Source organism: Peromyscus californicus, unplaced genomic scaffold (genome assembly GCF_007827085.1).
Source record: "Peromyscus californicus insignis strain IS unplaced genomic scaffold, ASM782708v3 Scaffold_4__1_contigs__length_199733344, whole genome shotgun sequence".
Classification (NCBI taxonomy): Eukaryota; Metazoa; Chordata; class Mammalia; order Rodentia; family Cricetidae; genus Peromyscus; species Peromyscus californicus.
Genome location: NW_026294562.1, coordinates 112,035,987 through 112,059,697, shown reverse-complemented (window position 1 = coordinate 112,059,697; position 23,711 = coordinate 112,035,987). Strand labels below are relative to the sequence as shown.

General features: G+C 38.3%; 1 protein-coding gene across 13 annotated transcripts in view; it reads left to right on the top strand.

The window, feature by feature from the left end:
* Dlg2 (discs large MAGUK scaffold protein 2) overlaps positions 1-23,711 on the top strand; it is a 1,877,153-nt gene that overhangs the window by 10,891 nt on the left and 1,842,551 nt on the right. For 12 of the 13 annotated variants that reach the window (XM_052714317.1, XM_052714324.1, XM_052714323.1 and 9 more), the window contains exon 2: positions 17,733-17,864. The exons of the other annotated variant lie outside the window; for it this stretch is intronic. In XM_052714317.1, the coding sequence (XP_052570277.1) occupies positions 17,733-17,864 (132 nt within the window). The remainder of the gene's footprint in view (positions 1-17,732; positions 17,865-23,711) is intronic. 13 annotated transcript variants of the gene reach the window in all.

Sequence of the window (23,711 nt, the reverse complement as noted above, 5' to 3'; positions counted from 1 at the left end):
GCTTCTGGGATTGAACTCAGGTGTCAGGTTTGAAGGAAAGTGCTATATCCCTTGAGCTAAATCATAAATCACCAGGGCTGTTTTATCTCCCTGAACTGTAAATTTTAGTATCTATATGTTTTTATTGAAAATCACATTTTTTTTTTCAAGACAGGGTTTCTCTGTGTAGTTTTGGTGCCTGTCCTGGATCTGTCTCTGTAGACCAGGCTGGTCTCGAACTCACAGAGATCCACCTGGCTCTGCCTCCCTAGTGCTGGGATTAAAGGCATGCGCCATCATTGCCCGGCGAAAACCACATTTTTATACACTATATTCTAACCCCTCCCAACTCCTCCTAGATCCTCCCCACCTCCCCACCTACTCAACTCCAGGCTGTTTCTTTCCTTCTTTTTCCCTTTAGAAAACAAACCAGGCAAACAAAATAAACAAACAAACCAGAATGATAAAACAAAAACTAAGAAAAAAACACAAGAAACACACACACATACACACACACAGAGCAGAAAAGCAAAAGACCTGATAAAAGTAACTTTTCTATTATTATTCATTATTTGCTTATTTTCATATGCATATCCTTGATTTGCAATAGAAGAAAACAACACCATTGTCAATGAGAATTAAGTGCTTACAAATACTCCCTTTTTCCTGCTGCTCTCTTCCTTCCTCCCCTTCCTTCTTTTTTTCCTTCTGATTTTTTTTTCTTTTTTTTTTTGAGGCAAGGTGACGTTGATGAGAGCTAGGAGGTCCTGGCTGACTTCAAACTTGTGATTCTCTTGCCTCAGCCTCTGGAGTTTGGAATTAAAGATGTGTTCCACCAGGATCAGCTTTAAATGTTTCATAGTTAAACGTTTATTTTCTAGTCATGTCTAATAAGTGATGAAAAAGAGTTATGGCTATTCAGTTTTTCATATATTCATTAAAATAGTGTGAAGAATAATTGTCATTGCTGATATATCTACATATATCAGGATATAGTTAAAATAATCTATCTAAAACTACTCTTCCTTTAAGTCTTCTGTGTCCTGGCTCCTCCTCCTCCTCCTCCTCCTCCTCCTCCTCCTCCTCCTCCTCCTCTTCTTCCTCTTCCTCCTCCTCCTCCTCCTCCTCTTCTTCTTCCTCTTCCTCTTCCTCCTCCTCCTCCTCCTCCTCCTCCTCCTCCTCCTCCTCCTCCTCCTCCTCCTCCTTCTTTCTTTGGTTTTTCGAGACAGGGTTTCCTCTGTGTAGTTTTGGTGCCTGTCCTGGATCTCGCTCTGTAGACCAAGCTGGCCTCAAACTCACAGAGATTTGCCTGGCTCTGCCTCCCGAGTGCTGGGATTAAAAGTGTGTGCCACCACCGCCCAGTTCGGCCCTTTTTCTTGGGTGTACGACCAAACTTGATATGCATGGTATCAATGTCTTTGCTTCCCTGGCATCCGGTGTCTAACAACATTATTATACACTGGTTTAATCCTTCACCTTGGTGCATTATTTAATTTTTACTTTTAGCATAAAATATTTGTGATGTTGGACTATTGCCTTTCTTGTTTAATATTGAGTTCCCAGGTTCTTAACAATGACGAGATACTAAATAAATACATGACTAATGAATAAAAACATTTTTATTCATCTTATAGAACAATAGGGCTACTTTTATTTGTATTGTTAATATAATTCCTAATTTAGTAAACATACATATGGTTGGATACTTAGTCTTTAATCCAATATTCTAAAATTTATAAATTAATGTCTGAATGATCAACATACTGGTGAGTTTTATGTCAACTTGTCAAAAGCTAGAGTTATCTGAAAGATGGGAACCTCAATTGAGAATATGTCTCCAGAAGGTCCAGGCTGTAGGGCATTTTCTTAATTAGTAATTGATGTTCCAGGGCCCAGCCCATTCTGGGTGGTGCCATCTCTGGGGTGGTGGTCCTAGGTTCTATAAGAAAGGAGGCTGAGCAAGCTATGATGAGCAAGCCAGTAAACAGCACCCCTCCATGTCCCCTGCATCAGCTTCTGCCTCCAGGTTCCAGCCCTGTTTGAGTTCCTGTCTGACTTCTTTTGATGATGAACAGTGATCATCATACACAGTGGCCAAAGTGTAAGCCAAGTAAACCCTTTCCTTTGAGAAAGGTGTTTCACTACAGCAATAGTAAACCCTAACTAAGACAATCAAGTTTGCTTTCCACAGAAATGTGACGTCTTGGAGGATTAAGAAGGGTTTTATGCAATGAACACTATATTTGGAAGCCAAAGCATTAGGATTAAGTTACAAATCTGTTATTTAGTAGCTCTGTAATCTTGGATTTGTGAGTTTCAATTCTGTATGAAATAAGCACAATATAACTTGTCAGTGGTGGGAATCAGACGATGCATTTGAAATCTCTTCTAAATTGTAAAAATGTTGAACAAACTTATATAAAAAGTATTCCATTATTTTAAATGATTTACTAAGTTGTTTTTTAAAATATTACATTCACTTTATCCTCTATTGTCCTCAGAACTTAGTTTTGCTAATGATTCCACTCCTATGGTCTACAGTTGGTTTTTCAGCTGTGGAAAATGCTTTCTTTTTTAAAAGATTACTTCTTAGCATTATTGCTATTCACAGTTTTAATTTTAAATTACCCATCCCAAATTATTTATAACTCTTTGGCAATGCTCTTCTTATACCACATACAATAGAATTGAGCCTTAATTAACAGACACATGATTAGCTACAATGCCAATTATGTAACATTCAGTCTGTCCGTGGGTTGCATAGTTTCTCCTGTGGAAAAATGGCACTCGCTCTCCATTTCTTCTTGCAAGTACCCTCAGTATTCCAAATTTTATTTTAATTTTCTGGTACACTTTTTTAGAGAAGAAAATATGAAAATCGAAACCATCATATCAACAATTGAAATGGGCATCCATTAAAATGTTCTAGCTTGCATGATTATCAAAACTTTCTATGTTCAACTTCTAAAGATCTGTAAGCAATTTTTGCGTGTGTGACAAGATCCTTGCTGTCACGTGTTTTGTTTTGTTTAGTTTTTCAACAGGGAATAGCTATGTAGTTTTAGATTACTCTCAAGATCCAACTTCCATAAACTCAGGAAGAATTGCAAGGCGGAATGGGGCTGACACCTGGTGAAAATCATTGACACTAATCATAAGACGCACAGGTAGTGACATTCTAGCGCAGGCTCCTAATACCCAAGCCCAGGTTGTCCAGGAGACCAGTCTATCTGACTGTTTTTCTTCCACTCCAGCTTTTAAATGTCAGGTTTTTCTCATGCTGAGATGAACGGCACAAAGATTTGTTGGTTTAGAAAACATTCATCTGTTTTGAGTCAGTATAATGGTTTCCTTTCCTATAATAGCTAACCTGTAAATGTTAAATAAATGAAACTCCCACACTAATCAAATCACATTACAGATGTGATTATAGGAATGCCATCAGTACGGTTTTGGAAATTGCCCTTTATAAGAATAAAAGACTGAAATATCTACAAAAATGCCACAAGGTGAGCACACACACACACACACACACACACACACACACACACACACACACACACACACAAAGACAAACTAGATTCAAAGTTATAATTCAAGGAGAAGAAAAAAGTTTCTGACAGCAAGTGTTAAAAAAAATTGTAGCTGCTTAACAAGGGAAAGAGCAAGACTAAGGCTTCAGGCATTAGAGACAATGGATGACTAGGCAGCCATAGTCCAAAGAGACACGTGGAGGTGTAGTGTAATCATGGTATTGCTGATACAGTCGTAAGCAGTGAGCAGGGACAGGTAAGGAAGGAGGACAAAAAGCCGTTATTACTCCCGAGAAATCTCTGCTTTCTTACTGTCAAAATGAAAATGAAAATATTTTCTCTGACTCAAAATTGTTAAAACACATTACATCGGTAAAACATGAAAGCATTTTTAAAGTTCTAAAGCCAGGTATGGTGGTGTACCCCTATAACCTCAGCACTTTGGGGGCTGAGGTAGAAGAATAGTGAGTTTTGAGGCCAGCCTGAGCTACATGGTCTGACACTGTCTTTTAAAAAGCTATAGTTCTATAACAATGGGTTAGTATATACTCATGTCACCATCCTTTGTTAATGTGTCATTTTAAAATTAGAGAGAATTTCCTATTCACCCATACATGTCAAAAAATTGAATAAATTAAGTGGGTGCCAGGTTATATTTCAATGTATGTATACATTACATAACATTTAAATTAGGCTGGACATATTTATTTATGCAGCCACTTAGTATTTCTTTATGAAAAACCTTTCTTCCAGTTTTTTGAAATATACAATACATTATTCTTAACTGTAGTCACTCTGCTGGGTGATAACAAGTTCCTTGCTCCTATGCAACTGTACCTTGATACTCACTGATTGATGTTTTTTCATCCATCTTTACTTCTGTCCTCCTGTTCTCTGGAATTGAGTATTCTGTTGTGAATTTCTATGAGATTATCTTAAGAGACCCGGGAGTGAGCTTTTGTGGCACTTCCTTGTCTTTGTGTCTGGCTTTTGGACTTAATGGCTTCTAGTCCTGTCCATGTGGTCACAAATAAAAGGAGGATTTTATTCTTTTTATGGCGGGACAGTCTCCATTGGATAGATATACTACATTTCCTTCCTTTATCCATCAGCTAATGGACACCCTGTTTCCTTCTACTGGCTATTGTGATTTGTGCTGTGTTGAACATGGGAGTATGAATGCTTCTGACATAGTGACTTCAATTTCTTATGGAAGTATACCAAAGTAGTGAGGTGGTTAGACCATAAGAGAGTGACAACTTCAAGTTTGTGAGGAGATTCCGTACTGTTTTCCGTCACTCTACTGATTTGCACTCCCACTATCTGTGTGTATGAATTGCCTTTTCTCTACTTCTTTACCAATACTTGCTATTTTTAGTCTTTTTGATAATAGCTCTTTTTAACGGTACAGTGGTAAATAGATCATTGTGATGCTGATTTGTGTTTTCTTGAGGATTAGTGGCACTGAGCATTTGCCTATGTATATGTTGGTCTTTCGCATAACTTCTTTTGAGAAATGTACACTTAGATATATTGCCCATTTTAAAATTTTATTATTTACTGTTTTCATATTGGGTTTCTAGAGTCGCTCACACATTCTGGATACCAAGCCTTTTTCAGGTATATACTTTGCAAATATTGTCTTTTTCACTGTTGACTGTTTCCTTTGCTATGCAGCCTTTTAGTGATATGATCTCATTTGATTATTTTTGCTTGTATTTGCTATGGTTTTGATATTATAAAAAAATTCCTTGCTCTTTCCAATGTCCTGAATGAAGTTTCTTATGTTTTATTACGGTAATTTTATGGCTTTGGTCCTATAAAGCATTTAGTCCATTTTGAGGTTATTTTTTCATGTTCTAAGAGATAGGGGCCTACAAAGGAATCTCATGGACCCCCTAAAGATCACAGACCATTGGTTGTTCTATACAATGTGATGGTAAGGTCCTATTGATGAAGATATCACATACTTATGTCATTGAAAATGAAATGGAGATGTTCAGCTAATTCCCAGCTAGAAGTTTCACCCTTGTTGATTAGCAAACTAGCATTCATGGTGCTGGAAGGTACTCTGCACACTGCCAGAGGAAAAAGGTAGTTATCAATATTATCCGGCTACAAACCCTGTCACCTACAACAGAGACCTGCCTCAAATGTACTGGTGCAATGGTGGCCCAAGTATTATGGGAATAACCAACCACTCTTCGCTTGGATTAAAGGTCACTCAATTAGATAGAACTCATGCCTGACATGGCTAAGTGTCCAAGAACCTGAGACTAGAAAGGTCATGGGCCTAGGGAAAAACCTACCACTATTATTCTGCTAAAGCAACACAGCAATAAAGTGACTCCTAATGACACATTGCCATACCTGTAGATCGTTGCCTTGCTCAGCTCTCGTCGTGAAGCTGCTTACAGTAGAGGGGAATTAACATAGAAATCCTCAAATGCACAGTGTGCAAAGATGGAGAGACTTTGGAACACCCAATCCTAAATGGATGTCTTCATCAAACTTCCCCTTACTGTTCAAGAGTCTACTCAGATGAGGGGTGAAAAGATTGTAAAAGCCAGAGGTAATGGATGACTCCAAGGAAGCAGTGTCTTCTGGACACAATAGGACTGAAGTACATATGAACTCACAGGAGACTGTGGCAGCACACATAAGACCAGCACAGGTTCAATCCAGACAGGGTCCCAGGACTGAGAGGGGCACATAGACACAGGGTCCCATCTCTAATCATGAAGGTTTTATGCAGTTAATACCTGCTGGCAAAAGCAAAGCCAGTTTTCTTCAGTGGAGGGTCACTGGGTGTATTAACCACACTCCAGGGCAGACTCCATGCCCAGGAGTAGTTGGCCAACACAAAACAAGCTCCATATCCTTTGTGTGTGTGTGTGTGTGTGTGTGTGTGTGTGTGTGTGTGTGTGTGTGTGAGCTTTTGTTTTGCTTTAGCATTTTTTTTTTCTTGTCTGTTTTTGTAGGGTTTTTTTTTGAGAAAGATTATAAAATTGGGTGGGTAGAGAAGTGGGAAGGATCTGAGAGGAGTTCATGATCAAAGTGATCATGAACATGGTCAAAATATATTGTATGAAAACTAATAAGACACATATGTATACCCCTCCCAAAGAAATAGGAGCCTAGTTTCCTTCTGCATGTGGGTACTCAATTAATTTTATTATTTATTTATTTATTTATTTTGGGTTTTTCAAGATAGGGTTTCTCTGTGTAGTTTTGGTGCCTGTCCTGGATCTCACTCTGTAGACCAGGCTGGCCTTGAACTCACAGAGATCCGCCTGGCTCTGCCTCCCAAGTGATGGGATTAAAGGCATGTGCCATTGCCGCCAGGCTTTTTATTAATTTTTTAAATTTATTTTACATACCAATCACAGTTTTCCCTCCCTCCTCTCCTCCTATCCCCTCCCTCCACCTCCTTTCTACCCCCTCTCCACTTCTCAGAAAGGGTAAAGCCTCCCATGGGAGTCAACAAAGCATGGCATATCAAATTAAGGCAGGACCAAGCTCTTCCTCCTGCATTAAGGCTGAGCGAGGCATCCCACCATAGAGCATAGGTTCCAAAAGGCCAGCTCATGAACCAGGGACAGATCCTGGTCATACTGCTAGGGGCTCCACAAAGAGACCAAGCTACACAACTGTCACCCACACGCAGAGGGCCTAGGTTGGTCCCATGCAGGCTCCCTAGCTGTCGGTCTAGAGTCTGTGAGCTCCCATGAGTTTGGGTCAGCTGTCTGTGGGTTTTCCTATCATGATCTTGACTCCCTCCCTCGCTCATATAATCCCTCCTCCCTCTCTTCAACTGGACTCCAAGAGCTCGGCCCAGTGCTTGGCTGTAGATCTCTGTATTTGCTTCCATCAGTTTCTGGATGAAGGTTCTATGATGACAATTAGGGTAGTCACCGATCTGATTACAGTAGAAGGCCAATTCAGGTACCCTCTCCACTATTGCTAGGAGTCTCAACTGGGGTCATCCTTGTGGATTCCTGAGAGTTTCCCTGGCACCAGGTTTCTCCCTAACCCCATAATGTCCCCTGCTATCAAGATGTCTCTTTCATTGCTCTCCCTCTCTGTCCCTCCCTCAACTTGACTATCCTGATCCCTCATGTTCCCATCCCCCCTCCCTTCCCCTCAACCCCTCAATCTGCCCCCAGTTTGCCCAGGAGATCTCATCTATTTCCCCTTCCCAGAGTGATCCATGCATCCCTCTTAGGGTCCTCCTTGTTATCTGGCTTCTCTGGGACTGTGGATTGTTGCCTGATTATCCTTTGCTTGACATCTACCATTCACTAATGAGTGAGTACATACTGTGTTTGTCTTTTTGGGTCTGGGTTACCTCACTTAGGATATTTTTTTTTCTAGTTTCATCCATTTGCCAATGCAAATTTAATGATGTCATTGTTTTTTAGTGCTGAGTAGTAAGTACTCCATTGTGTAAATGTACCACATTTTCTTTATCCATTCTTCAGTTGAGGGGCATCTAGGTTGTTTCCAGGTTCTGGCTATTACAAATAATGCTGCTATCAACATAGATGAGCAAGTATCTTTGTGGTATGATTGAGCATCCTTTGGGTATATGCCCAAGAGTAGTATCAGTGGATCTTGAGGAGATAGATTGAATCTCAGTTTTCTGAGAAACTGCCACATTGATTTCCAAAGTTGCTGTGTAAGTTTGCACTCCCACCAACAGTGGAGGAGTGTTCCCCTTTCTTCATGTCCTTTCCAACATAAGCTGTCATCTGTGTTTTTGATCTTAGCCATTCTGACAGGTATAAGATGATATCTCAGAGTTGTTTTGATTTACATTTCCCTGATGACTAAGGATGTTGAACAATTCCTTAAATGTGTTTAGGCCATTTGAGATTCTTCTGTTGAGAATTCTATTTAGATCTGGGGTACTCAATCTCTTATCACCATTTATTGAAAAGATTGCCTTTTTTTTTTTTTTTTTTTTTTTTTGGTTTTTCGAGACAGGGTTTCTCTGTGTAGCTTTGCGCCTTTCCTGGGACTCACTTGGTAGCCCAGGCTGGCCTCGAACTCACAGAGATCCGCCTGGCTCTGCCTCCCGAGTGCTGGGATTAAAGGCGTGCGCCACCACCGCCCGGCAAGATTGCCTTTTTATTGGTATGTATTATTAACAATTTTCTCTCAAATCAGTTGGCTATAGATTCATGGGTTTTCTTAATTTCAAAATTGCATTTTTATTCTATAATATTGGTCTATGCAGCTATGTTTGTGTTACCATGCTGTTTTGATCACTATGGCTTCACAGTATGTTTTGAAGTCAGATAGTATAATACCTCCTGCTTCCTCATTCCCACCCCCAGTTTTTTTTCCAGCAATACCTTTGGCTGCCTTTTAAATTTTGTAATTTTGTATAATTTGAGAATGGCTATGTGAATTTTGCCATGTGAAAAATGTCACTATCTTTTTGATAGCAATTGTATTGAATCTGTACATCACAATGGGTTATAGGGACAATTGTACAATGTTGATTCTTCCAAACCATGAGCACTGGCTATCTTTTAAGTTTTTCTTTTCCATTCCATATTTTTATTAGTGTTTTCTAATTTTCACCATGGGAACCTTCCATATCTTTGTGTGGTGATTAATGTTGGATGTCAATTTGACATACTCGGGGAAGAGGAACCTCAGTGGAAGACTTGCCTCCATCAGTTGCTATGTCTTTGGGGCATTTTCTTTAATGGTAACTGATGTAGGAGGGCCCAGCCCACTGTGGGTGGTACCATTCCTGGTCAGGTGGGAAGGTAGCTGAACTGACAGAATGCTAATAAGCAGTATTCCCTTCCTCCATTGGTTTTGGCTTTACGCTCCTCCTTTGAGTTCCTGACTTGGCTTTTCCTCATGATGATCTGTAATTGGTAAGTTAAATGAACCCTTTCCTACAAAAAGTTTTATTTCTTAAATGGTGTTTATCACAGCAACAGAAACCAAACTAGAATACTTTGATTTGGTTTATTTCTAGATTCTTTATTTTTTATATCTATGTTTTCTTATCCTGTATCTCCATTTTCATGTGTTTCAAGAAAATTTACATTTCCTTACTGATTTATTTCTTGATTCATTGCTTGTTCAAAATTAAGCTGTTAAATTTCCATGCATTGGTAAAAGTTTCCAAAAATTTTCTCTTTGCTGGCTTCTTAATTGCATTGTGTTTAAAGGAGAAAGCATAATTACAATTTTTTTAAAATTTGTGAGACTTATCTTGTGGCTTGTCATATGATCTGTTCTGGGAAATGTTCCATGTGATGATGAGAAAAACATCAGTAGAAACTATTGGAGTCATGTCCTATAGATATCTATTATGTCTATTTGGTCTTGGGTCTAATTCAACTCTGGCATTTCTTTGTTGACTTTTCATTCTGGATAATCTGTTCACTGCTGAAGTGGAGTGTTAAACTCCCAGCTATTATGATATTGGAGTTGAGTGCTTCTCTTGGCTCTGTTAATATTTGCTTTTTTTTTTATTTGTGTGCTCTAATGCTGAGCAAACATACTATGTTTTGCACTATTTCCTCCTGTTAGATCTATGTTGGCTTGACTGGCTTGGAAATTGCTGTGTTGATCAAACTCCAGAGTGGTAGAATTAAAGGGGTGAACCACCACTCCCAGCCTGACTTTTGACTTTCTTATATTGTATATGTATGTCCTGTAGGATTGAGAAGTTTTATATTATTGTTTCTTCGAATACATTTTCTAACTGCCTGGCATTCACACATTCTTCTTGAGCACCAATAACCTGAATATTTGCACTTTTGGTGCTTGTCTCATGATTCTTTGGACTTTTTTTCATTCTTCAGTCCATTTTTATCCTCCATTTGTGTGTTTTTATCCTCCATTTGTGCATTTTCAAATAGTCTGTCTTCAGAATCACTTTTTTTTTAAAATTTGAAACATTTCCCCTCCTTCCCTCCTTCCTTCCATTCATCCCTCTCATTATCTCTCCCTCCCTCCCTCCCTCCATCTTTTCTTCCTTCCTGTGTGTGTTTCCATGCACATTTGTGGTGGCCAGAGGACAACTTGTGGGAGTTGGTTCTCCATTTTGTAGATCCTGGGGATGGAACTCAGGTTTTTAGGCTTGGCAGCAGACACTTTTTGCCACTGAGTATCTCACTGGCCTTGATTATTTCTTCTGTCCTGTCTAGCCTGCTGTTGATGTCTTCTTTCACATTTCAAAAAATTCTTTAGTGTATTTTTTTGTGTCATTAATTTGTGTTTGGTTTATATTTATATTGCTTTTATCTCTAAGCTTCTCTTAGATTATTCAAACATTTTCCCTTTTGTCTTCAATTTCATTGAATTTTCTTTAAATTGCTGTTATAAATATTCTACCTCAGAATTCATTCATGGTGAGTACTACCTGGTCAGTTTCTGGCATCTTATTTTAAATATTTTATGAGGTGATGGTTTCCTGAAAGTTCCTGAAGCTTGATGGCATAGATATTATCTTAGCATATGAGGATTGACTGTTTATTCCAATCCTCCTACTGTGAATTTCCAGAAATTCTAAGTAGGGGTTGCTTATTTTCTCTGAGCCTATAATCACCTCCACTATTGCAGCACTGGATGGTGTCTAATTTGAAATTTGCTGGGCATTGCTACAGCAACGTGGCCATTTCAGTCTAGAGGGCAGTCAACCCCAAGTTTGCCTCTAAGAGAGCATTGTCATATACTTATTGTTTACAGTGCTAGGGAGAATCGAGCCTTGAGCCATCCCCTTGCTAGGCAGGCAAGGGTTCTGTTACTGAGCTGTATCTACAACCCTTGGTTTTTTGAGGCAGTATCTTGCAGTGCAGCTCAGGTTAGCTTACATTTTCCATCCTCTGTCCTCCTTTCTCTGCCTATGGAGTTCTGAGATGACAGGGGTGTGCCACCATACTTCTGGAAAGCCCCCCTAAGGAGCACTCTGTCTTTACAAGCTTCTCTCTTAGGGCCAGGGTAGGACAAGATTCCTTGTTTGCACTTACCATCCTGCAGCCTTGCACTGCTGATTCTATCTGGCTTTGGGCAGAGTCACCATAGATGGATCAGTCTCTGGGTTCTATCTTATATCCATAGCTATCACTGTCATTTAGCCATATTATCTCCTGAGCCCACAGCGCATCAAGAACAATCTAAAAGTGGGCAGAACTAAGGCACACACTGTTATCAACTTCCACTTGTAGCCTGGTGGCCCAAGACTACTACAACCATCACAGGTGATGGTAGCTGAGACAGAAGTTCCATAGATTTCCCTTAAAAATAGACTGTTTCAGCCGCTGTATTCACAGGTGTGCCTTGGGGTGGAGGCTTTGAGGATCTGCCCAGTGTTAGGTTTCTCCAACCCAAACTGAGTTAGTTACAGGGCAAAGCCTTATGCCTACAACTCCATTCTATCTGTCAGCAACTGCCCGCTCTTCAAATACTTAGGCTACCTAGACTGATGCTAAGCTGGGTCATGCTTGAGTTTCACATCTGAACAATTTCTGGGTAGACCAAGGCTCACATTCCAGCTCGCAGTGGTTCAGGCTAAAACATGAGTCATCCCCACTGGGATAAGGGCTCTGTCTAGTGCTGGAATCCTATCTGTAAGCACAGGTGTGGTAACAGCTGTGCTGTCTTAAGCAGGTGAACATGTCATAAAGGCACACTGTTGGTCACAAGGCTGGTGCTAATATGAGTTACACCTGAGTGTCATAAACCCACAGGGACCTGTGTAGTATTTAAAAGAGTGTGGGTATGCACACAGCCTCCCTCTAGAGTGAGGAATGCTACAGGACAGAACTCTCATTTGTTCTACTGGTGTAGAGGTCTCTACAGGGTCTTCATTATAGTGGTGAGGTTGGCACTGGGCTCTAATCAAAGCCCTGAATTAGCTTTCTATCCCTGGTCTATCTACTAACAGGTTGAGGAGTAGGGGCAGAGGCAGCGGGCCACCTGATCTAACAGCTTCAGTGGTTCAGCCTATGGGTATGATCCTGGCAGTGGGGGTCATAGAGCTTTGCTCAGAAATGTATACACTGAAGTAGACACAAATGAAAAAAGACCCAGATTTCAAATCAAGTCTTAAGACCTGGACTTGATTTTCTTTCCTGCCTCCAAATAGGATGTGTTTTCCTCCTCACAGAGCTGCTTGGAGCTAGGGCAGGTGTGACATGGGCAACTCTTCCTTATTGCCTTCTTTAAAGTGCATATTAATTTTGTTATACTGAAAGTACTCAGTTTCCTTAGCTCTTGTGAAGGTATTTGTTGTGTGAATAGCTTTCCAAATTGTATCCATAGGAGGATGAGCACAGGAGGGTCTGATTCTTTTTCTCCACCCATGATGATAATTTTTATTTTTAGCTTTGTCTTTTGAGACAGAGTCTTACTACATAGCTTAGACAGACTCTAAATTTATAGGTCTCCTATCTTTGTCCCCAGAGAGCTGGAGACACCACTGTAGGTGTGCATTGCTGCACCTGGCTTTGCACTCTTAGGGAGTGCATAACTGTGCTATGTCTTCTTTTATCCATTATTGCTTAACTGAGATTCTCACTTTATTTTTGAGATAAGGTCTCATTATAGCACAGGCTGGTCTCAAACTTACTGAGTGTGTAGCTGAAGATGACCTTAAACCTTTTCGTCTTTCTGTCTGTATTTCCTGACTGCTAAGATTGTAGGCATGCCACCATGACTGTTTAAAAATCTATTTTATTCATTCTTTAAGACTTTCATACATGGTTTTTACTATATTTTGATCATATTCTGTTTCCACATTCCCCTCCAAATCCTCCCAGATCCACTAACTAAGAAATGTTTTAAAAAGTGTTCAACATTCTTAGCCATCAAGGAAATAAAAATCAAAACCCTGCCTGATTTCATGTGATACTGAGCATCAAACCCAGGGCTTATTTTATGCTAGACAAGTGCTCTGCTGACTACACTATATATCTCCAGGCCCAGATTCTTACTTTTGTAAAGGGAGTAGTCTTGAAATCCCCCCTCCCCCCCAGCTAAAGTGATAGATGAAAGATGGAAGCGAGGACTAGGCTCTGGCTATCTGATGGAGAGTGTGTTAGGCAGAACTGCAAGGCCTTGAGGTAAGAGTATTCTTGGTGCATTTGAAAAAGAAATTAAAACCACTGTGGTTGGAGTAGGTTCAGCAAGAGGAGAAGTGTAGGAGTCAAGGTGGACATGGTGAGTCATACATTTCATCATGTATGATGGCTGGAGGATCATGGATTCTAGGCTTGGGCTACATACTGAGCTTGAGGCCAGCTTGGTAGCATGGGAATTGGAGGCCAGCCTGGCTTATGTAGTGAGTGGAAGTGACGAAGAAACTATTTCCTTCATGATATAAGAGGAAAACAGAGAGTGCTGCCCTAGAGATCATAATGAGTTGGAGTTGGCACATTCCAACTTGTAAGAGCTGAAGAATAATGGGCCTGTGGTGGCAGAGTGCACCATGAGGGAATTACATAGCAGAGAAGGTCTGTTTATCTCATGGCTGCTGGGTAGTAAAGGACAAAGAGAAAAAAGTAGCTGGTGTCCCAGTGTCTCATCAAAGGCTGACCTGGTTTATTCCAACAAGGCTGGACCTCTTTAAGGTTCCATAACAACCCAGTAGTGCAATGGGCTGATGACCAAGCCCTTAATACGGGGTCGTTATGTAGCATTTCAGAACAAAAGTATAGGACCAACATTTGTATTATGACTGTTCATTCATTGATTCCACCCCCAGTAAAAACCTGGCAAAAAACTAATAAAAAATTCTTGAGAGTCAACCAACAAAAATGATAATAAAATAACATGTCTTATCCTTACATTAGTAAACTTTATAATAAACTCATGTAAGTGTCTTCAGTAGTGCAACAGCATCAGAGACTACTGTTGGGTCACATGAGATGGCTCAAAACTGACCATTGGCTTTGTGAATAAGGAAATGAGAGGTGACAGTGACAGTGACTCTTTTGTGAAATTATAGTCTGATTAAAGTAGTATACGAAACAACCAAAGGAAAGGAAAAATAGACAGTAAACATTTCATGGAGTTTTGTTATCAAGTGGGTTAGCACTGTAATTAGAACTGGAGTCAAATATTTTTAAAGTCAGTGGTTTGGGCTACAGAGATAGCTCAGTGGTTAAGAGCACTTACTGCTTTTCCAGAGGACCCCAGTTCTGTTCCTAGTACCCAAATCAGGTGTCCCACAAATATCTGTTTCTCCAGCTTCAGGAGTGCCAATGATTTTGGCCTCCATGGGTACCTGCACTCAGACACACACTTACACATAATTTAAAGTCATAAAAATGAATCTATAAAACAGGTCACTGGTATTTCAGGTTGTTTATATGCTGGTGGGAATGACTGAAAGAATAAGAAACAATGATGATAGAACAGCACTCTGGAGTATAGATATGATAGGATGAAGTTAATTTTGTTATACTGTATGTATATTTCTATTTTTGTTTAAAGTATTTTGTTTGTGCAACTCATTTAAAATTGTAGTGTATAGTTGAGAAATACAGATCAATAATTTGTCATCTATGATAATTAAACTTATAGTTGTGTTAGTTAAGTTTTCTAGGTATACATAGATATATTTCAATTAGGTAGGTAATCTTCAAACACTTCAAAGACCTACAAAATATGGCATTTAAAATGTTTTAAAAACTTAAGACTTTCTGGACAGTGAGACACATCTGCTCCTGGCAGCACCGACTTACTTCAAAGAAAAAGATGGGCATCGAAGACACTTTATATGGAATTTATCTTCTTCTTGGCAAAAATAGCTGTTCTTGCCTGGACTGCTTGACAAAATGTTGTATTGACTGGACATGCAGGATCATAGAAAGGTGACGACTGAACTTTGCAAGGCAAGATGGTCCTTCAGGCTCCTTCTTCACAGAGGAGACTGTCAGACATTCTACAGGACACAGAGAAAAAAATGACTGAGAGACTAGGCCTAGGGGCTAAAGATGGATACTCCAATGTTACAGAGGCAGGCAGCTGTCTCTGTCATTTCCAGAATTTTGGAAGTTGCTCACAATGCATTTCCTGTTTACTTAGGTAATATTATATCCTTCTGGGGTCTTTGATGTAGTTAAAGACTAGATAGTTCTAATTAAAATTTTTTTTGCTTATGATAAAAGATAAATTAGATATAAAGTCTTAGACTCACAAATATAGGATAGATGAAATTTTTCTTTAATTTTACAAAATATAAATAAACTAGATATTGTAACTGTAATTCTTGCTTGATAACTGTTTTGTTATATGTAATTTTAATAGGTTAAAGTTAAAACCTTCCTTTTGTTTAGACAGAAAAGGGGAAGTGATGGGGCAATGTCTTTCTGTATGTTGCAAATATATGTTGCTCTGATTGGTTGATAAATAAATCCGTTTGACCTTTGGCAAGGCAGCTTATAGGCAGGCAGGAAATTCAAAGAGAGAGACAGAGAGACAGGAAGAAGGCAGGGAGAGACGCCAGCAAGCCACCCCAGGAGCAGCATGTAGTGGGACACAGGTAAAGCCATGGAACATGTGGCAATACATAGATTAATAGCTATGGGCTAATTTAAGATATAAGAGCTAGCTAGCAAAAAGCTTGAGCCATGGCCATGTAGTTATAATTAATATAAGCCTCTGTGTGTTTACTTGGGGGATGCAAGTGGGAGAGATTTGTACTGACCACCGGCAGACCGGAACACAGGTAACCCTCTGGTTACACTCTGGAGTAGGTAAGAAAGTATAAAAAAATTTATAGTAGAGGATTTTACTTTTGATAGAAGTGCAAGTATTTCATCCATAGTAACAGATGGCCAAAATATAGAACAGTTTCACTAAGTCAATATATGCTAAGAGTTTGTAGCCTGTTCTGACTTAAAGTGAACTAGGAAGTACTATCAGCTGAGAAAGGTTGTGTGTGGGGAAAGAACTGAAGAGTTCAGGAGAAAGGAAGTTGTACTCAGAAATAAAGCAATCAATAAATGTTGTTATTACATTTCAAGTTTATTTCACCTATGTGCAAAATGTGTCACTCTGGGGACTTCCAAGGAGTTTTTCTGAGAGGTGAAGATACTAGTTATGATGTTTTATTTTACATTATACTGTATATACTCTGAATGGCTATAGGATTTGTGCAAAAACTGTTTTTGAAACAGGGGAGATAGTGTTTGATTTTAACCATCAGAGATGGCTCTGAGAGAGAGAGAGAGAGAGAGAGAGAGAGAGAGAGAGAGAGAGAGAGAGAGCATTTGAATGAGGTCTAAATTAAAGAAAGGTAGGTTTTCAGTTGGCTTATCAGTTGCTTTCTATGTAATAGACATTGGGCCAAGGACTATTGTTTTATTTATTACTAATACCTGTGAGGAAACGGGAATTTTAGACAGGTTAAGTAATATGCTGTAGTTCATATGTAGTGCCTAAGTGGGTTTCATGTCCTGAATCAAAGAGCTCTTTCAATAGAACACTAATTCTGGGGTGAGATAGCGGTAGTGGGGAGGGGAGTATCTTAGTACAGGGAGTAGTAAGATTTTTTTTTGTGTGTGTAGAGGGGAGTGGGAAGGGAAAGTAAGTATGATTTGGGCACTGTGTACATTTGAAAGACATGACACATCTATTGGAAAATAAGGCAGAAGATGTGGGTTGCAAATTCACGGAGGGGAGGAGGCCTTAAAGGTCATAAAGGATGTCGGACGTTATTTTTAGGCAGTCATCAATTTACTATGGTTCTTTTCTCTTTATAAGTGGAGTCACGGGCTGGAGAGATGGCTCAGAGGTTAAGAACACTGGCTGTTCTTCCAGAGGTCTTGAGTTCAATTCCCAGCAACCACATGGTAGCTCACAACCATCTATAATGAGAGCTGGTGCCCTCTTCTGGCCTGCAAGTATACATGCAGACAGAACACTATATACATAATAAATAAATCTTAAAAAAAAAATAAAAATAAATGGAGTCACATTTATTATGTGAACATCTGGCCAGCAGTGTATTTTTGCTTTGTGTTGTTTCACAGTTGCAGATTCTTTTGGAAGATTAGACTATAAGAAAACCAAAGTGGGCTTTGAAATTATAGTTATTAATTTCATTTGGCAGTTCCTGGAATAGATGATCACTTTGCTGAATTATTTGTGTCATGAAATCAGGAACACAGCTATAACATAGATGAGTCTGATCAATGGTTTCTCTGGGACCACATGGTGGACTTTAACAATTGTGTCTTTCAGATACTGATCGAGCTTTGTTATTACTGGAAGAATACTGCAAGAAACTAAGAAAACCTGAGGAGCAGCTGTTGAAAAATGCTGTTAAAAAGGTGATGAGCATTTTTAAGAGCAGCTTGTTTCAAGCCTTGCTGGGTATGTATTACAGAAATTACTTATGGTCTTAATCACCAGAATCAGGCTACATATTTTTGAATAATGTCCTAGATAACTAAGTTTCACACACACAAAAAAAGAACCCCAAAATAAACAAACAAACAAACAAACAAACAAAAAACCCTGATAATTTTTCTTGTTACTCAAAAGATAGATTTCCCTCACCTCTTATTTTCACTTAGAAAACCAATTGTAAAATATAAATAAAGGATAGATTATTGAAAAGTATCAATATTGAAAGGATATTTTGTATGGGAGGAGAAAGGTACCCAGGTGAGAAGCTGAGTGTGCTGCAGAGTTGGGGATAGGCACCATAGAGAACAAACAGTGTGGAGTTGTTCTCACAGCTCCGCTGTCCTTCTCGGAACAAAGTTAAAGGGAAATCCTTCATCTCTTTTGCTTCTTTTAGGAAAATTTAGATCAAGAATTGAAAAGTTTATTGATGTAAACTCAATGCTTTTCAATCTGTCATGAATATAATTAGATAATCTTAGCCTCCTCTTTAATGATATTGAAGAAAATCAAGGCTGTGTTTTATTGATAGATGTCCTTATACATCTATCTTTCACATTTTTTTTTTTTGAGACAGGGTTTCTCTGTGCAGCTTTGGAGCCTTTTCTGGAACTCACTGTGTAGCCCAGGTTGGCCTTGAACTCACAGAGATCCGCCTGCTTCTGCCTCCAAGTGCTGAGATTAAAGGCATGTGCCACCACTGCCCAGCCTTTTTCATTCATTCACATAGCTTTATATTGATCTTCTCAAGGTGTTTTAAGAAAAAAAGAAACAAGGAAAATCATTCAATAAATCAATATTTCCTTCAAGAAAAACAACAAATTGAACATTAAAACAACTCCATTTGACACAGGAGACTTTTTTTCTGATTATTCATTTTTAGCATCAGGAACTGAGCTCAGCACTTGTGTGTGCTAAACAACAACATAATACATTTTAAAAGAAATAAGTGAGTCAACTAGACCTTTTCATCACATTTAAATGCTAGTATATATTGGAAGAAAAATCTAACTACAGGAATCTATGAAGCTTAATGTCAAAATATTTTCTTTTTTACTTATTAATATGTTTTTTTATTTCAAGCTATCAATATACCAACTGGTAAACCCCCAAGATTATAGTCTCAGTATAATTTAAAAGATAGTATTAAGTTTCAAAGAGTTGAAAATAAATTTATTGAATGTAAATGGAAGTTAAAAAGCTCTATAAAATTATCTTACCTGTGGGAAAAATAATTCCTTTCATCTATTGTGGCTGGCAAGGATTAATGACACAAACAAATATAATCATCTCAGCTAGTATTAAATAAAAACAACTCTAAATGGAGCCTTACAGAATTTAAATAAACATAGCCATTAGAGAATAGTATTTTACTGAACATTTTAAACCACACATTTCTGAATTAAGTATTAATAGTATCATTTAGTTGATGACTCATAAAGGCCATTAACTAAATGGCAGCACATCTCAATTGGTTTACGTGATGTGTTTAGTTGAGACTGGCTGTCTTTGGGGAGCTTGAGCTTCTGAGAACTGGTTTAGGAATAATACTGTCAGATGATTTAGATAAATCGAAATGCTTTGAAAATGTAATCATTTGATAGCACTGTTACCTAGAGGACAAGAAGGCAGAGGGGTGAGACTAACAACTGCATTTTTCCATTATTTAAAGTGAGCGATAAATATCTTGGCTGAGAGCCTATAGTGTGGCTTGAATTTCTCTAATAAATCTGTAAAAAAGCTGTTATGCAATAATCTGCATACCATGTTACTTTGGCTGGCCCTTTAATGTCAGTTGGGGTTAAACCCAAATACAAAGAAGCACTATACAGCAGTACACGATTTTCTGTTGAATTGTATGTGGAAGCAAAGTATTGATCATTAACTTATCATTAAGGACTGTTTCACTGGGCGTTTTCCTTAAGATCTCCCTGTGCGTCCTGAAGAAGATTCAGATCTTTATAAAAACATGGATAGGCTGTTGTCGATAAACAAAACATAGGTTTATTGTCTATAACCTGACTTCTCCTCTCACCCTGCACCCATTTTGTTACAAATAATGAAAGATGTGCTTTACCCATTGGTCTAATATTCAGATAGCCAGTGCATTGAAATAGTGCCTTGGATGAATCCTATCTAACTTTATAAACAAGACTCATAATGCCCAAAAAGCCAACACAAATGGATAATGAAATGAACCATATTCCTGAGGACTGTGCTGCAATATTTACATGTGACCAGGAAATCAAACCCTTTTTGAACACATGAAGAAGAACATCAGTCTAGAAATAAATATTTTTTTGTAGTCCATCATTTGCTTTAAAGTATCTCTCCAAGGCAGCAGGAATGTTTTTCTAATTTTTAAACAAGAATTTTATCTGATTATAAAGGTAATATACATTTTAGAATGTTTTTTGAGTAAACAAAGTAAAAGAATATAAAATGAAATGATAAGATAGGCTGTATTTGCAGCAAATAGCAGGACAAGCCTGGAGCATGGTGAACTGTTTGATGGCCTTTCTTTCTTACTTCCCCAGTTCCTTTGCTATTTACTTTGATTTCTCATTTGTCAGTAGTTCAGAGTGGAATAAAGTACTTTGAAAGTTAGCAATGATCATTCATTAACACATAAAGCAATCACATGACATATTTATATATGATACATACATCACTTGCATTTATGTATATAACTCAGATATTCTTATATTCTTCTCAATATTTTGGAAGAAAATATTCTTCTTAATATTTTGAGAAAATAAGTAGTAAAAGATAAGCAATTATTTTCCACAAAACACCCTCACTCAATTATTTGTTCATCTACTCATGTATATGCAGTGCTGATGAGAAGCACGGTAACCTATACCTGGCATTCGCAAGCACAATGTATTTGGAAGACGCTTTCTTTGCTTGTGTATGCTGGTTACTATGGTTAAACATCTACAAAGGGGAATTTATGAAACTCAATCTTGAAAATACTTCATGTATGTTTAAATTATAAATATAATTATTGATATACCCTCCAATGGTATGGTTTCAGTATAATAAAAAACATTAAATTTTGAAAAAATTGAAAGTCAGTTTATTGTCAATATGCTAGAAACTACATTCTAGATGTTAGGCTTAGGGTGACATCTTGTGGTCTGATCATAAAAAAAATTATTCAGTGGATAATCACAGTTTTACAGTTTTCATACTGTCAGCACTTTCCAGGGTTTAAATATAAGTTCATAGTATATGAATCCTTATATTAATAATACATGTTTAATAATTTTTATTCAAAATAGTAAACAATTTTTAAAAATACTTGTCATGTGCTAGACATTGTTCTCTGCAAAATGATGTAGTAGTGAACTATATGAGACAATGTTTAGTTTTGTGAGCAAATGAAGAAAATGCGATAGGGAACAGAGACATTATATAAACAATTATTTAATTATTAAATTATAGTGGTGTTATGGGCAGAAATCAAAATATATGAGAGTTGTTTTTAAATCACATTTTGAGTTTTAAAATCTCTATAATTTCCTATTATACCAATTCTTTTTTTTTTTTTTTTTTTTGGTTTTTCGAGACAGGGTTTCTCTGTGTAGCTTTGCGCCTTTCCTGGATCTCGCGCCGTAGACCAGGCTGGCCTCGAACTCACAGAGATCCGCCTGCCTCTGCCTCCCGAGTGCTGGGATTAAAGGCGTGCGCCACCACCGCCCGGCTTCAATTCTTTTAATTGAAATGTGTGTGTGTGTGTGTGTGTGTGTGTGTGTATGTGTGGTGTGTGTTCATGTGTGTGCACATGAGGAGGCCAGAGGAAAATATTGGATGTTCTTCTGTGTAACTCTGATTATTCTCTTGAAGTAAGGTCTCTCACTGAACTTGGAACTATGTTGGCATCTGTCTCTGCCCTTAAAATGTTGGCGTTACATGCCCACGCATCCACGCCTGGAATTTTTTTTTTCACGCCTGGAATTTTATGTAGGTACTTGGGATTTTAACTCGGTCCTTAAGCTTGTGTAGCTTGTGCTATTACCTGAGGGCTATCTTTGCAGCATCCCATTATACTAATTCTAATGTAATATAATTTCAAAAAAAGACCCATTTAAAGCACACCAAGGCTGTAACTATTACTACTTGTGTGTATTTTTGTCACGTGATCATAAGGAAATCAAGAAATTTTTATGGATTACAATGCGAAGGACTGTACAATTATGTGAATTTAGAATAACTTGGGTGTTATCTTTCAAAACAGGTTCTCACACTCTGACTTTTGTATCAGCAGCACCAATCACCCATCAACTTGTGTAGCTCTGTGTCTCACCTCAGAAAGCTACTGCTGAATTCCAGACTCTGGAATTAGGGCTCAGCAAACAGTGTCTAAGTAACTCTTTCAGATGATTCTGAAGCGAAATGTGTGTTCTAACCATTCAAGGAAACTCACAGGGTGTTTGAATATTACTCATGAACTTGCAAGAGAATGACGTTTCTTCATTCTTACATTTGTAAAGATCTAATTTAGTCTTTAAGAAGATGAAAGAACTTTTAACATTCTGAAGTTCTTTGAGGATCCATAAATTTACAAATATTATGTAATCCAATTTCCCTTTAAAATAAACAGTATATCTGAAATATGTAAGTGAACCCCCCTTTGAATATTTAATGATAGTTCCTGCTTGTGTTGGTGTGAATAGAGAACAGCAAAATTACATGGAGCTGCTTCTGTTCCATCATGGGCAATTGTCACACTCACTAGGCAATCCTTGCATATGCGCCAGTGAAACAAAACCGTCTATATTATGAACCCTTACATAAGCCTTCAAGTTTTCATTACACTTATTTGTATGTGTGTGTGTGTGTGCACGCGCATGCATGTGCACACATTGTGAGTGTGCATATGCACTGGCATGTGTACTGTGGCAAGCATGTGGAAATCAGAGGATAACTGTGGGAGTTGGCTATCTCTACCATGTAGGTCCCGGGGATGGAACTCAGGTTGTGAGGCTCTATGGCAAGTGTTACGTCATCTTGCCTGCCTCTCAAATAAGTATTTTTTGGCTAACATAGTGACTATTAAATTCTTGGATACTAAAGTCTGTCATAGTTCCTTACAATACTCATTTAAGTACACTAACCAGGGATATTCCAGTTATTACAATTTGAGTAGTAATATTTCGCAACATATTTATGAAGTTTTACTTAGTCACATAGACATGTGGAGATGGATGCTATGAAGTCCAGATCTAGGACCTTAGAGAGAAATTGTCTCTTAAAGTCAAAGTAATATTAACACATATGCACAAATGTCAAGTCAGTACGTAACTGATAATTAGACTCTAGGGGTTGGACCAAAGTGCTGCAGGAGTTCAGAGAAGCCTGGGATAACTGTAGAGTGATGCTAGGAAGTGATGCCTTTATGTAATTCTGCATCTTGTCTCTGATAGGACTGTGCTAGAAGAGAGACTAGAGAAAGGTATTTTTCTCATCTATTCACTGATTCATTTAAAAGACATTATTGGAAAACTGTGCCAGGTTCTATTACACTTACTTTGGAGACATGAATTAGATAAAGTTGTAGAAACAGTTTGTATTTACAATTCCAGTAAGTGATACAGAGGAGGAGTGTAAGCTTCTATGAGTGAGTTTGCTTGGGCAGTGGCCTTTGAAATGCTGAAAATTATACAAATACTATGAGAATTGGGGGTGCTTGAGAAAGTGTGTCTGACTAGAAGATGTTTTTGATTTTAAACCTTTATAATGTCCTTTGTAAGTTGGGTTGGGAGTCTCAGTGGACCCATGTCTTTAAATTAGTGAATCAAGAATGTGAAG